At 48.1% G+C, this 14,581-nt stretch overlaps 1 protein-coding gene across 1 annotated transcript in view; it reads left to right on the top strand.

The window, feature by feature from the left end:
* Positions 1-14,581, top strand: part of LOC147717834 (polypeptide N-acetylgalactosaminyltransferase 6-like) — a 470,804-nt gene that overhangs the window by 181,124 nt on the left and 275,099 nt on the right. The window contains exons 5-6 of the mRNA XM_086919886.1: positions 8,984-9,218; positions 9,966-10,083. Coding sequence (XP_086776012.1) covers positions 8,984-9,218; positions 9,966-10,083 — 353 coding nt within the window. The remainder of the gene's footprint in view (positions 1-8,983; positions 9,219-9,965; positions 10,084-14,581) is intronic.

The raw sequence follows: 14,581 nt of genomic DNA, 5'->3' as shown, positions 1-14,581 counted from the left end.
AGACCTTAACCTTTCCGTGTCCTCGGACACTTGTTTTAACTGTGCACTTGAAGTATTTGCTAAAGAGATTTGGTTTGTGCTTAGTACCCTGTCCTCATAAAGAGTACAGGGCTGTTGTGATTCTTAATAAATATCCTGTTTATTTTCATAACACTTGTGTGGCGTCCTTTCACTGGGTGTTCAAGGGGTACATGTGTGGTAAACAGCTGGCTTAACACGCCCTCTCGAGTCTTTAGCCTTAGACTGCTCGTATCCACGCTACTAGGATAGCTGGTCTATAGGTTGACTTACAACCAAACACCATAAGGGTCGCTGGAACGATACATAGCGGTCGCTAGAATAGCGAACGTTGCATATCGGGCCAACTTCTCACATTGGTGAGCAGCGGTTGGGATTTGAGCTTGCTGTTGTTTTACCACACGTATCCTAAGAATATCTTGTTGAAAGATCGCACAAGTACTGTTAGTACATATAACTAAAAGCTTAGAATACTCTGGGTTCTACTGAACCAGCTGTTGTAGCTCCTCAAGGCTTAGCACACCTTGGCTACAACTCTTAGCAAGGGAACAGTAGGTAAACACATAGTGTAGGTAGGTGCATCACTTACACCACACTAGAAACAGTATGTCGGACAAAGGAGGAAACTCTGGGTCTCCCCTTGTGTCAGTTGACCCTCCACAGGTCATCCCTTCAGGATATACTGTGCTGAGCTTCAAGGAGTTGAGACGGTTGTGTCACTCCAGGAAGATTCAGCAGGGGTCTAACCCCACAACATCCTTTCTGATTGGTCTCTTGGAGACTTATGATGCCAGAAGAGCTGAGAAACTTCGTAGCTCTTCTAATCCAGAAGGAGACATGCCTCCCCTCGAGGGAACCCGGGACGATCCTGACCTCATCCACCTCGCAACTGAGAACGAAGATGTGGAGGAGGATGAGGATGAGGATCTCTCTGGGGATGAGGCAGATAAGGGACAGGTAGAAGTCGTCAGACTAAGCAGGTCCAACTTAAGCAAACATGATAGCGGTACTGGGGGACCCCTGGGGCCACTATCAGGTCAGCTTAACATTGGGAATGGACGAGCCAGATCTCTGTCAAGAGGCTCTGGCAGATCCCTTCAAACCAATGGCTCTCACAACTCGTCTCAGAGAGGGATGACGTCCCCCCAGAGGAGAGTGTACGAAGCTAAGGAAAGGGCAGCTAATCTAAGGATTGAAAGGGAAGAACTTGCCCTGGCCAAGGAGAGGCTTGCCTTTGCAAGAGAGCAACAGTTAAGTGGGGTAGTCCCCACTGGTGGCAGCAATGTACCTAGTAATAGGGAAAAGAGTTTCGATACGAAACACCTTGGTAAGATAGTGCCCCCCTTTAAACAAGGGGACGACATCCACAAATGGATTACTGCTTTGGAGAGGGCCTGCACTGTGCAGGGCGTTCCCCAGAGTCAGTGGGCAGCTATCTTGTGGCTCTCCTTTGAAGGAAAAGGGAGAGACAAGCTCCTCACCACAAGGGTAGAGGATGCTAACAATTACCAAATCTTGAAAAATACGCTTGTTGAAGGGTTCGGCCTAACCACTGAACAGTACCGGGTGCTGTTCAGGGATACCCAGAAAACGCAGTCTCAAGATTGGTCTGATTTTGTCGATTGTGCCACTAAGGCTTTTGAGGGCTGGTTGCTGGGCAGTAAGGTTACTGATTACGAAGGATTGTATAATTTGATGATGAGAGAACAAATTTTAAACAATTGTCAGAACCAGTTGTTGCATCAGCATCTTGTCGACTCGGATCTGACCTCTCCCCAAGAATTGGGAAAGAAGGCAGACAGATGGGTTCGTACAAGAGTTAAACAGAACCAGGGCCAGAATCAAGGTGGTCAGAAGAAAGCAGACCAAAAGGGTAAAGATTCTAAAGGGGAACAAAGTGACCAGAAGTCTTCGACAGGTCCCCAACAACCCAAAGATGGTGGGGGTCAGGCTCCCCAAAAGAAGAAAGAAGGCCAATCCAAAAGATGGTGCCAGTACTGTAAAAGTAAATCTCACTGGTTTAGTGAGTGCACCAAGAAAGGAGGAGGGCAGCCTCCTGCCACTGCAGCCCCTAAGGCACCTGTGCCCCCTAGTACAGTCAGCAGTGGTAGTGCGCCTCCCAAGGGTTTAGTAGGGTTAACCCTGGGTTCTGAGGGGCGTGACAACTTAGTTGGCACACTCACTCAGGCTGTCCTTGTCAGTACAGGGGACGTGGACGTGTCCCCTGACGTAAGCCCCAATTCTTTGGGCAAATACCGACAGACGCCTTTCATAAATGGAAAGATGGCTCAGGCCTATAGGGACACTTGTGCCAGCGTCACCATGGTGACGCCTAACTTTGTGGACCCTGGACAGATCATGCCAGGTACAGAATTCCTGGTGACCAATGCAAGCAATGTCACTACCAATCACAGTATGGCAATTGTAGCTTTCTCCTGGGGAGGGGTAACTGGCCAAAAGAAGGTTGTAGTTAGTCCAGACCTCCCAGTGGATTGTTTGTTGGGCAATGATTTGGAGTCGTCACAATGGTCAGAAGTGGAGCACCGGACTCACATGGAAATGTTAGGTTTGCCAGCACATGTGTTCGCTGTGACTAGGTCACAGGTCAGGAAATGCCCCACTGAACAGGTGCTGGATCCTGGAACAACGGACCAGACACCTCCCAAGAAAAAGAGCAGTAGGGTTAAGGCTGCGCCTTCCCCCTTGCCCCAGGTCGAGGATCAAGTCTCAGAGGAGGCTGACCTACAGGAATTGCGGGAAACTGAGCCTAGGGAATTCGAACTTGATCAAGTTGAATTCTTGGGTTCAGGGGGACCCTCAAGGGAAGACCTGGGGAAGGACCAGTTAGACTGCCCTTCTCTTGAACCCCTCAGACAGCAAGCTGCTGCTGAGGCTGCTGGGAACGCCACAGGTACCCACAAGGTATACTGGGAAGATGGACTCCTGTACACTGAGTCAAGAGACCCCAAGCCTGGCATGACCAGGAGGCTGGTTGTACCCTTGTCTCAGCGTGGTTTCCTACTTACCTTGGCCCACGAGATTCCCTTAGCAGGTCACTTGGGCCAGACGAAAACGTGGGACAGGCTCGTCTCACACTTTCACTGGCCTCACATGAACGAAGATACCAAGGAGTTTTGCCGCTCCTGTGTCACTTGCCAAGCCAGTGGTAAGTCAGGTGGCACGACAAAGGCCCCCCTTATACCACTGCCTGTGGTGGGGGTACCCTTTGAACGGGTGGGGATCGACATCGTCGGTCCCATGGAACCACCTACAGCATCAGGGCACAAGTTTATACTGGTGGTAGTGGATCATGCCACCAGGTATCCTGAAGCTATTCCCCTTAGGACCACTACAGCCCCTGTTGTGGCAAGAGCCCTAGTTGGAGTGTTCTCCAGAGTGGGCTTCCCTAAGGAGGTCGTCTCCGACAGAGGTGCAAACTTTATGTCGAGCTACTTAACTGCTATGTGGAAGGAATGTGGTGTTAACTACAAGTTCACTACACCCTATCACCCACAATGCAATGGGCTTGTTGAGAGATTCAACAGGACCCTAAAAGGGATGATTCATGGACTACCTGAAAAGCTTCGGCGTAGATGGGACGTCCTGATCCCCTGCCTCTTGTTCGCCTACAGAGAAGTCCCACAGAAGGGGGTTGGCTACAGCCCTTTTGAACTTTTGTACGGGCATCCTGTAAGGGGACCCCTGTGTTTGGTGAAGGAAGGATGGGAGAGACCTCTCAAAAAGCCTGCAACCAACATAGTGGACTATGTGCTTGGCCTCCGCTCGCGGATGGCTGAATACATGGAAAAGGCATCTGAAAACCTTAAGGCCAGCCAAGAACTCCAAAAAGCTTGGCATGACCAAAAGGCTGTCTTGACTGTTTACCAGCCCGGACAGAAGGTGTGGGTGTTGGAGCCAGTGGCCCCAGCAGCACTCAAGGACAAGTGGTCCGGGCCCTACACCATCCTGGAGAAAAAGGGAGAGGTCACCTACCTGGTCGACCTGGGAACTCCCCGGAGCCCCCACAGGGTGCTCCATGTCAACAGGCTAAAAGCATATGTCGACAGGAAGGACATGAGTTTGCTCATGGCCCTAGATGAGGGACAGGAGGAGGAGAGTGACCCTCTCCCCGACCTGCTCACTCAGAATCCTGACGATGGATCGGTAGATGGTGTTGTCTTTTGTGGCAGCCTCTCCGAACATCAACAGAGCGACTGTAAACAGGTTCTTCAGTCGTTCAGACATATGTTTTCTCTAACACCCAGCCAGACCGATTGGTGTACCCATGAGGTTGACACTGGTGACAGCTTGCCCGTGAAGAGTAAAATCTACCGGCAGCCTGATCACGTTAGAGACTGCATCAAGAGTGAAGTGCAGAAAATGTTGGAGCTGGGAGTCATTGAGCCCTCGGATAGCCCTTGGGCTAGTCCCGTAGTTCTAGTGCCGAAACCTCACACCCAGGGTGGTAAGAGAGAGATGAGGTTTTGCGTAGACTACAGGGGTCTCAATGCAGTCACTAAGACTGACGCCAACCCAATACCAAGGGCAGACGAGCTTATCGATAGATTGGCTTCGGCCAACTACCTAAGTACGTTTGACCTGACAGCTGGGTATTGGCAAATCAGGTTAGCTGAGGACGCCAAACCTAAAACCGCATTTTCAACCCCTGGTGGGCATTATCAGTTCGTGGTGATGCCCTTCGGTCTGAAAAATGCACCTGCCACCTTCCAACGGTTGGTGAATCAAGTCCTTACTGGGCTGGATGACTTCTGCGCGGCGTATCTTGACGATATTGCTGTCTTTAGCTCCACCTGGGAGGATCACCTGGTCCACCTGCGGAAGACGTTAGAGGCTCTGCAAGCCGCAGGTCTCACTATCAAGGCCACCAAGTGCCAGATAGGGCAGACACAGGTTGTATACCTGGGCCACCTTGTAGGTGGAGGCCAGGTTCAGCCACTGGAGAGCAAGATACAGTCAATCAGGGACTGGGCTCCTCCAACCACCCAGACTCAGGTTCGAGCTTTCTTGGGCCTGACTGGATACTATCGGAAGTTTGTCAGGAACTATGGTTCCATCGTGACACCATTAAACGAACTGACAAGCAAGAAAATGCCAAAAAAGGTTCAGTGGACAGCGAGCTGTCAAAAAGCATTCGATGACCTAAAGCAGGCCATGTGCACGGCGCCTATCCTCAAGAGTCCGGACTACTCCAAACCATTCATTGTCCAAACAGATGCTTCTGAGTTGGGTGTGGGAGCTGTTCTTTCTCAACTGAATTTTGATGGTCAAGACCAGCCCATTGCTTTTATAAGTAGAAGGCTGACCCCTAGAGAGAAGAATTGGTCAGCTATTGAGAGGGAGGCCTTTGCTGTGGTTTGGGCCCTGAAGAAGCTGAGGCCATACTTGTTTGGCGCTCACTTCAAGATTCAGACCGACCATAAGCCCCTCTTGTGGCTAAATCAGATGAAGGGTGAAAACCCCAAACTGCTTAGGTGGTCCATTTCCCTACAGAGGATGGACTTTACAGTGGAACACAGACCTGGTACTGATCATGGCAATGCCGATGGGCTCTCCAGATATTTCCACTTAGAACAAGAAGACTCACCTGGTCAAGGTTAGCTTAGTGTTCCGACGTTTGGGGGGGGGTCATGTAGGAGAGTAGGGTCTGCAATCCTATGATCACCCAGATTTTTTGCTTTTGTTTCACTGGTTTACGACTTTCTCTGGCTGTGGGCCTGCTAATCAGACCCACAGCCTGGCTGTTCTCTTTCTAAATTACGATATGTACCCTAGGTGCATTTACCAATTGGTACTGGGCCACCTTATCAGACCCCGTAACGCAGGGCATAGGTGTACCCAGGGCCGCCAGGGGCTGCAGCATGTATTATGCCACCCCTGGCTGGCCTCTTAAATTTGACACAACTGGCTGCACGACAGCTGGGGCGAAGACGTGTAACCACCCTTCGCTTTAGGTATAGTAGCCCTATATCTAACCATACAATGGACACCCGAGTCCCTATCAGTCACTCCTATGGCAGGCCTTATCAATCCTGAAGGCAGAGTGCGTGGGCTCGTGTGAGCTAGGTTCAGGCCCGAGCCGAGCCCGGCTGCAGCTTGCGGAATCAAGACCCAATAGCTGTTCCATGATAACGCGTACCATATCGGTAACTCCGGTATCGCGTTATCAAAGCATGTCGAGTAAGGTGTCATACGAATCGGGGTGCTGCCCTCTCACCAATTCTGGCGATGAGGTTAGCATCCCACCCTACTAGAGGGACACGACATGTACGTAACTGTGAACCCCGGTTAAAGTTAACTGAAGCCTCAGCTCCACAAAATGGATGCTGCCACCACAGACACAAGTCTGACCTCCTGCTGCTGGGAGTCCTTCCAGCGAGGAGCACTTGGACAAAGGGTTTCCTGTCGAGGGCGCTGTTCGCACCGTCCCAGACAGGGTTTGTGTATTCTGGGTAGGTAGGGCTTTGGCGAGAAGGTGACTGCGGAGTGGCACCCCGGTGCTCACTACGCATCTGCCAGTTAGAACCAGTTCCAGGGGCGACAGCCCTGGCCTGGGGAAAGTCCGGCAGGGGAGAGGGGCGTAACTACCCCCCTTCCTGGTCCCACCCTTAGGGCAGGACCTAGTCATGTACCCGCCCCTTTCTTTAGGATAAAGACCGGAGCGGGGACCCTTCCAAATTAGATCATCTTTGAATCAAGAACTACTTTCTACGAAAGGACACTCAAGACTCTTCTCAAGATTTCTCCCTTGTGGCTAAGGAGTAGTCACCCTGCATCAGCGGGCACCAACTAAGAACTCTGCGGTTTGCTGCAAGTCCTTCCTCAAGGATCCGACGGCCCAGCTCGACGAGAACCGGCTTCCCTGGCACCTCTGACCTCTACCCACGTCATCAGCTCAGCTGTGATCTGTGGGTGCGACGAGACCTCGAGGGACCGGCCATCATCAGAACCTGCACGCTCTTAAAAACCAGCACGACCATCAAGGTAACTCTCTGGTGAGTGCTCTGGGGTCCGAGAAGCCCCGACCCTGAGCCGCTCTAGCACCGAAGTGCAGTCTCCCAGCATCTCCACGATCTGCGTGGGGCCCTTCTGCTCGCTGCTCAGCACGTTGTCTGGTCACTCGCCGCTGGCTTGTGCCCTTCTGTGACGACATCCGAGAATCATCACTGCTGGTCTGGTTGCTCCAGACTGGCCCTTGCTTCCATCTTTGCGAGAAGCACCCCGGACCCTCCTGGTCCACTCAAGACGCCATCTTAGGCCCTCCCCGTGGCCCTGAGATCTGCCAAGGCTTGTTGCCCCATCCTGGGCCCAGCGACGCCGACAGCATCATCCTTCGTGGGACAGCTCGCACCTCCACCGTGGTCGCCGACAACGCCTCCTGGTCCGTGAGACTGCAGAGCCTAGCGTCGCCCACTCACCTAGTCGAGGTGACGGCCAACCGGTGCCTTCCTGGTACCCTCTGGCTACTGGCTAGTAGTACGAACTTGGTCCCCTCTGCTTTCAGGTTTCATCAATCTCCGATCCAGGCTTGGATCTCTACGAACTATTCAGCACTGGTCGCCGGCCAGCAACTCCTTTCTTCCGGCTCCTGGCTCGTCAGCGAAGACCCCGACGCCTGTAAGACTTGTGCAGCCGCAGCCCTCGTGGCTAAGTAACTCGGCATTTCGGTGCCTGCATAGCCTCCTTACTCTAGGGTCCCGAGTCCCTCGCTTCCGACTTGCCTTATCGGGTCCGCCCGAGACCTTAACCTTTCCGTGTCCTCGGACACTTGTTTTAACTGTGCACTTGAAGTATTTGCTAAAGAGATTTGGTTTGTGCTTAGTACCCTGTCCTCATAAAGAGTACAGGGCTGTTGTGATTCTTAATAAATATCCTGTTTATTTTCATAACACTTGTGTGGTGTCCTTTCACTGGGTGTTCAAGGGGTACATGTGTGGTAAACAGCTGGCTTAACACGCCCTCTCGAGTCTTTAGCCTTAGACTGCTCGTATCCACGCTACTAGGATAGCTGGTCTATAGGTTGACTTACAACCAAACACCATAAGGGTCGTTGGAACGATACATAGCGGTCGCTAGAATAGCGAACGTTGCATATCGGGCCAACTTCTCACAGGAGCTAACAGCTCTAAATCCAGTAATTCTCACCAATGGCGTAATGAAACTTGAGCCCGCCCCCCCTCTCCTAACCCCCCCCTGCAAAGTACCCAAAGGGCCCAGTGAGGAGCTCTCATTCTAAGGGCCCACCACCTATGCACAGTGCCGGACGAGGCCCCAAAGCTCCAATCGCAGATGGGGTTCTCTCAGATACACTGATAGAGGCGAAGAGGCGCTAATATGTTGGGCAAGTGAACAGCTCTGGGCAGACACTAGCATGGTGGGAGAGGAGGAGTAAGCCTGCACATTCTTGTAGCGAGATAATATGTTAGGGTATATACTTTGAAAGTAGATGTCATTTCGAGGGTTCTTTCCCGATATGTTTTCATATCTTACTACCAGTGTTGCATACTAACCTGGTGATACAAGGGTAACAGGCCAAGGGACAGAAAGTCATCTCCAGTGGGTAAGAAGCACAGATGGAGAAGGGGCACACGGCGCAGTGGTGAGCACACAATGGCAGACATACAGGCACATGCTCCGACTTGCTAGTGATGGACTACTCCACTGACTGTTAATGCCTACTGGTGATCAATGAATACCCAGGTAAACCACCGCCTCATTCCTGGTAGCGGCCAGTTGGCTGGGGGGGACACAAATCTAATGCTTAAAAATGCTACAATGGGGAATAGGGGGGGGGTGCGGGGGTGGAATCAAGGATGGACGCATACCTTTGTTTGGGGCTTCTGATAGTTTGTCCTCCATGACACTGCAGGGTTAGGTCACTTGGACACTGGTATCGATGCTGTAGGATTAATCATTCTTTCTTTGCTTCCTCCCCTCTTTTGTTCAGGTGAGTGCTGGACTGGCTGGCTGGAGCCGCTGTTGGAGCGCATTGCTCTCAACCAAAGCCGAGTGGTTAGCCCAGACATTACTACCATCGACATGCAAACATTTGCATTTGAGAAGCCCACCCCACAGCGCCAGAACCATAGCTATGGGGTCTTTAACTGGGCACTTATCTTCAACTGGGAGATTGTCCCTCGGACCAAGGAGGTACTTCGAGAAGACGAGACAGTTCCGTTCAGGTCAGGAACCTCTCTGCCAAATGTAGAAGATTTAATTTAAAAAGCATTGCACATACCCCACATTCTTTCTACTACGAATCCTCTTCACTTGGGACCTTCTCCATCACTCCAATTATTAAATCCCCAGTTACTATGAGGATTGGATGCATGTCAAGCAATTAGGATAATAACCAACTATACAAATAATTTTAATTTAGCTTCATTATAAATCAATTTTTATTACATGGATATCCTGAGAATCTTGAATGGATCCGACCCTCTTGGACCTAGATTGAACACCAATGATTATACTGTCTGAGAAAATTAGTTATACACTATTTGAAGAATTTGTATTTTATCAGTGCATGATGAGTGGACGTCCAATGTGTAGCACCCTGTAATTGGATGTTTCCAACCTATTGGCTATTTTGTCTTAGACTCATTTTTAAAGCTGTGTTTCAGATCCTCAACATTGTATTTACTTCTAAACGATATCCGTAATCTGAACAGGGTAGTACCCACTTAGCAAGTGTTGTATTATTTCTCGGTAACCATCTGTGCTAGAAAGATTTCTCCTGCCAACACTGTTTTTGATCACTTTATTCAAATGAGCTTTCCAGTCCATAATACGATCATTCAGAAGCACAGATGTATAAAACATTGTACTTGACAGCAGTTAACCCTCAGCAGGCCCATACACCAAGTGGTACATTGTATCTTACGTTAATGAATAATGCTGACTACTTCTTCTTCTGCTTCCCTGCAAAGGACACCCACCATAGCTGGAGGGCTATTCTCCATCTCCAAGGCCTATTTTGAGCACATCGGCACCTATGACGAGCAGATGGAGATCTGGGGTGGAGAGAACATAGAGCTGTCTTTCAGAGTAAGCATGCAAGTGAAAACAGAATCCAAAACTGGCTGTCAGATTAAACCAATAGTCCAGGATCACACAATACTGTTAGATAGTGACGGCTGGATTAGAATTCTGGTCACCTTGGCCCACAACTTACACTTCAAATTAGCATAGCCTCTGGGGCTACTTAACTCCTAGACCACAATGCAACTTGCTCACTAAACCTTGGATCAACTCTACACTAGACAAAATTCCAACAGATGTATGTCCCAATAACGAGGTTCAAGAATATTGGCCTGTACATTTACTGACTGCATAATATTGACTGCCAATACATTGTGAAGGTATTCCTACATGGACACATTTTGATTTACTCTACTTAATTTCCCAACTTCTTACCTCAATGATACGTTGGTAGTATATATAGAGTCGAGATAAGTGCAGGCTAGTATTGAAACTTTGATTTCTAGATAGGACACCATCTTAACTCAGTTACTAGACCACATCTCAGCTCAACCACTAAACAACACCTCGACTCAGCGATTAGACAACATCTCAAGTAACCAAGCTCAGCCAATTGAACACATCTTAGGGTAGACTCCAAGCTACATCTCAGTTTAGCCCCTAGAGTAGAGCTTGGCCAAAACTCTGGTCGACCACTACCTTAAATTTCGATTCAGCCACAATACTACACCTTAACATAGCTGTTAGAGTCATATCCCCAATATCTCAGAAAGACAAAAATATCCCTCTCTCAATCTTTTGGCTTATTCCTTCTTATTGCCTGCCTGAGTAATCAGTTCAGTTCAGTTCAGAAAACTTTATTTCGGTCAAAACGGCCTTAAAACACATATTGATAAAACATAATATAAAATATACAAAAAAGAAGAGCATAATAATAAAAACATTTCATAAATTCAGGAATAGGATACATTTGACCGCCTGCTATTACCAGGTATAGTGAAATGACATATGTTTTTATCAATGGGTGATTGCACAATAAATGTCAAAAATGCTTAGTGCATAGTGCAATAAATGAATAAATAAATGGATATTCTAGATTAAAAAACTCTTAAAAGAGCACCATTCCATGAACCAATAGCACAACCTAAAATCAGATATGCATATACAATTTATAAAATATTATTATTCTCTGGGGGTCATCTACCACACTGGAGATTTTCATAAGAGCCCTTCTGGTATTCCACATGGAAAACAAAAAACCTGCCACCGTGTGTGGTATTGGGTTCCCAAGGCCTACATACTCTGCAGAATACCCATTACACTGAAAGAACTGTTGGCACGGAAACTGAAAAATGGAAAAGACAAGTTTATTAAGACCCCATGGGGTGGTGGTACATTCCTACAGCACCCTTCGGCAATGCAAGAAGTATCACACCGAACGTCGGTGCGAATCCTTCTTTTATTCAGTTTTCACACATAAAAAGGTAGGCGGTACATGGTCACAAAGTTTTTAGGTACATATATGGTCATTTTTGGAACATGGCCAACTCATGGGAGGGGTTACAACACCACTGGTCAGTTTGGCGGAACATTCCTAAAGGGTGACTGGTCAGTCGGAACTGCGCATGTACAGGCTTGACCGTTACTAAAAATAGCCTGTTGCTGGGCAAACTCGAGTGGTCAGTGGTACGGACAAAGGACTAAAGGGCACGCTGACCACGAGGCAGCTCATTGTCTAAAATGGCCGCCGTAACATTCAAAATGGCGTTTGCAATTAAGGCCAAGATAAGGGGAATAACGTGTAGCAAAGCTTAACGCTAAACCAGTCATTGTCAAATTACGACAGACGACCCTTTTAGCGTTTAGCTGAAGCTACCTCATAATGGACATAGTCGGGGTACTCATCTTCTATATCAATTGACATAATTTGAGCCACTTCTTTATGAAGCATCAATTCATTCTGGGCGAAAGCTCGTCTAGATGGAATACAAGCTGATAAACACATGGAACATAATGCAGGGCCACATTGTATACATAAACACAAGAAGAATAATATCCCAACTATGATACATAAGATTGTCAATAGCTTCCAGCCCCATGTACTAAGCATTGACCAGAACCACCCCGAAAAGGTCCATGTACCATTGTCCGGATGTATCTCAGCAGCAATTTTGTGTAATTTAGATATGGCATCATATACAGATGGTGAATTGTCTGGAACGTAAACACAACAGCTACTTCCGATAATTCTACATGCCCCCCCTCGATTGGCTAAAACTACATCTAGAACCATCCGGTTCTGGAGCGTGACAATTCTAGATATTTGAAGTTCTTCAGTTGTATTCCCCAATGCAAAAGCAGTATCATTGGCTACAGCCTCAACAACACGGGTCAGTCGTCGTATCTTTCGACTGTTCAGAGCAGCTCCCACAAAGGAAAACAAACCCAAATTAAAATCCACATATTGTTGCAGAGCAGTATCGGTCTGATCGATATCTTCAAGGACTACAGCACGTTTGACTCTATTTAACACAAAATCGTGATATAAAATATAGTCATTATGGTACATTGGTGGGGCAATGAATACAGGGGGCAATACAAAAGAGATATAACATGTACCTAACCATCCTAACGGGAGACGATGATAACCTTTATTACCACAGATAAAATATGTATTTCGGGATGCCACAAATGATATGCCATTCGGACTGTCAAATGTAAGTGTGGTGTTACATTCACTTTTTCCAACCGGGATTGTACCTTTATTTCGAATACAGAGATCAGCCTTAGTATCTATAACATTAATAACATGAGAGCTGGACATATTGATGTTCCGTTGATTACTGTAAATTCGGGGTGCAGACACGTTGTCGGGGCGGTACTCTTCCCATTCGAATCGAGTACCCTCAGCTTGTGGATAGCCGACCCGATCATGATAACATATCTTGTTTAAACGGAAAAGCACCCCCCCTTTTGTTGGCCAGCGCAGAGTGAATAGAAGAGTATACCAAGCATTGCAAGAACCATTGTGGGAAAACAGGAGTGGGATAAGTGGTGTGCCCCCTTTCTTCTGGTGTCCAGGCAACATCCCACATACCCAACAGTTAGAAGTGTTCGTCATATTGTGGGTATGATGCAAGATTTGAATGAAGCTATTGTTCAAATAAGTCTGTTGGTGCCGTTCTTCATAGTAGGGTAAGGTGAAATGAAATTGTTCAGATGGAGCCGGGGTAGTCGGCAGCAAATGTTCTCGTGCAGGTACCACAAGTTCTACTACCCAGGCTATCACTGCTATTACCACAATTGTCAATACAAACAATATAGCACCAAGAATTCTTTTGTCTCGTGATGCAGAAGATGCCATAGTTCAAAAAAGTTCACAATGTCTCAAATATACAACAACAAAAAATAAAAATGTGAGTGCTGAGCTCCGAGGTAGCCGTTGTTTTCTTCTCCGGGGTCAAGACGGGTGTCGCTACTCTTGGCAGAACTGATCCCCCCCCCTTGAGATTCCCGGCTTCCGTTTCACAAACCCCAGAGCGGTAACTCAACCAGTCTCGCACCAAAAAAAAAATCTTATTTCTATCGTGGCCGCAGATTGTAACGCTGCTGTCCAGAAACGGTGTGGTCCGGGAAGGCTCCCTCAGATTCGGCCGACGTCACAGCTGGGCTTTTCTCCTCGTCCAAGATGTCTCTGTAATCAGACAGCACGGTGGGATTCACCAGATCCGGAGAGACGCGACGACAGTGAGTTGAATGCACCCACCGCTTCCTGTTGGTCACTCGCACAGCCGTTCGAGTTGCAAGCAGGACTTGCTCGGGCCACGCCACCTCGGTTCCAAGCTGTTTGCTCTCTCAAACGATTTTACCATAACAAAATCGCCAGGACGAAGATTGTGAGCCTCTCCAATAGAATTGTCGGGGAGCGCTTCTCGAACCTGTTGGTGAATAGAAAGTAAATCATTTGTTAATCGTGCCAAATATTCGTTCATCATTATGCAAGGCACATCATGTAACAATCGTGGCTTAGGAACTCCCCATATATTTACAGGCCTTCCAAACACCACTTCATAAGGTGTGAGGCCAGTTCGAGAGTGGGGCACTGATCTAATAGAGAGTAATGCTAACGGCAAAGCATCCGGCCACTTCAAAGACGTGGATGCCACAATCTTAACCAACTTTAGTTTCAAAGTGGCATTGTACCGTTCGACAAGACCTGCTGATTGAGGATGGAACACAGCATGAAACTTTTGCTGAATTCCCAATCCCTTCAGCACATATTCCACAATTTTCCCAACAAAATGAGGACCATTATCGCTCCACAAAAATTTGCAAACTCCATATCGAGGGAAGTACTCTTTGAGCAAAACCTTAGCCGTTGTCAAAGCCGTATTATCTTTTGTGGGGAAGGCCTCAACCCATTTGCTAAAAGCACATAACACCACTAAGACATACTTGAGGTTATTGCAACGCTCAAGCTGGATATAATCCATCTGAAGTACCTCGAATGGTGCAGAAGGTGGAACGAACCCTCCTTTCGGAGTATGCGTCCCTTTTGCAGGAT

The sequence above is a fragment of the Lissotriton vulgaris genome, chromosome 5 (genome assembly GCF_964263255.1).
Source record: "Lissotriton vulgaris chromosome 5, aLisVul1.2, whole genome shotgun sequence".
NCBI lineage: Eukaryota > Metazoa > Chordata > Amphibia > Caudata > Salamandridae > Lissotriton > Lissotriton vulgaris.
The sequence above is the reverse complement of the archived record's forward strand: the minus strand, read 5'-3'. Positions and strand labels throughout refer to the sequence as shown.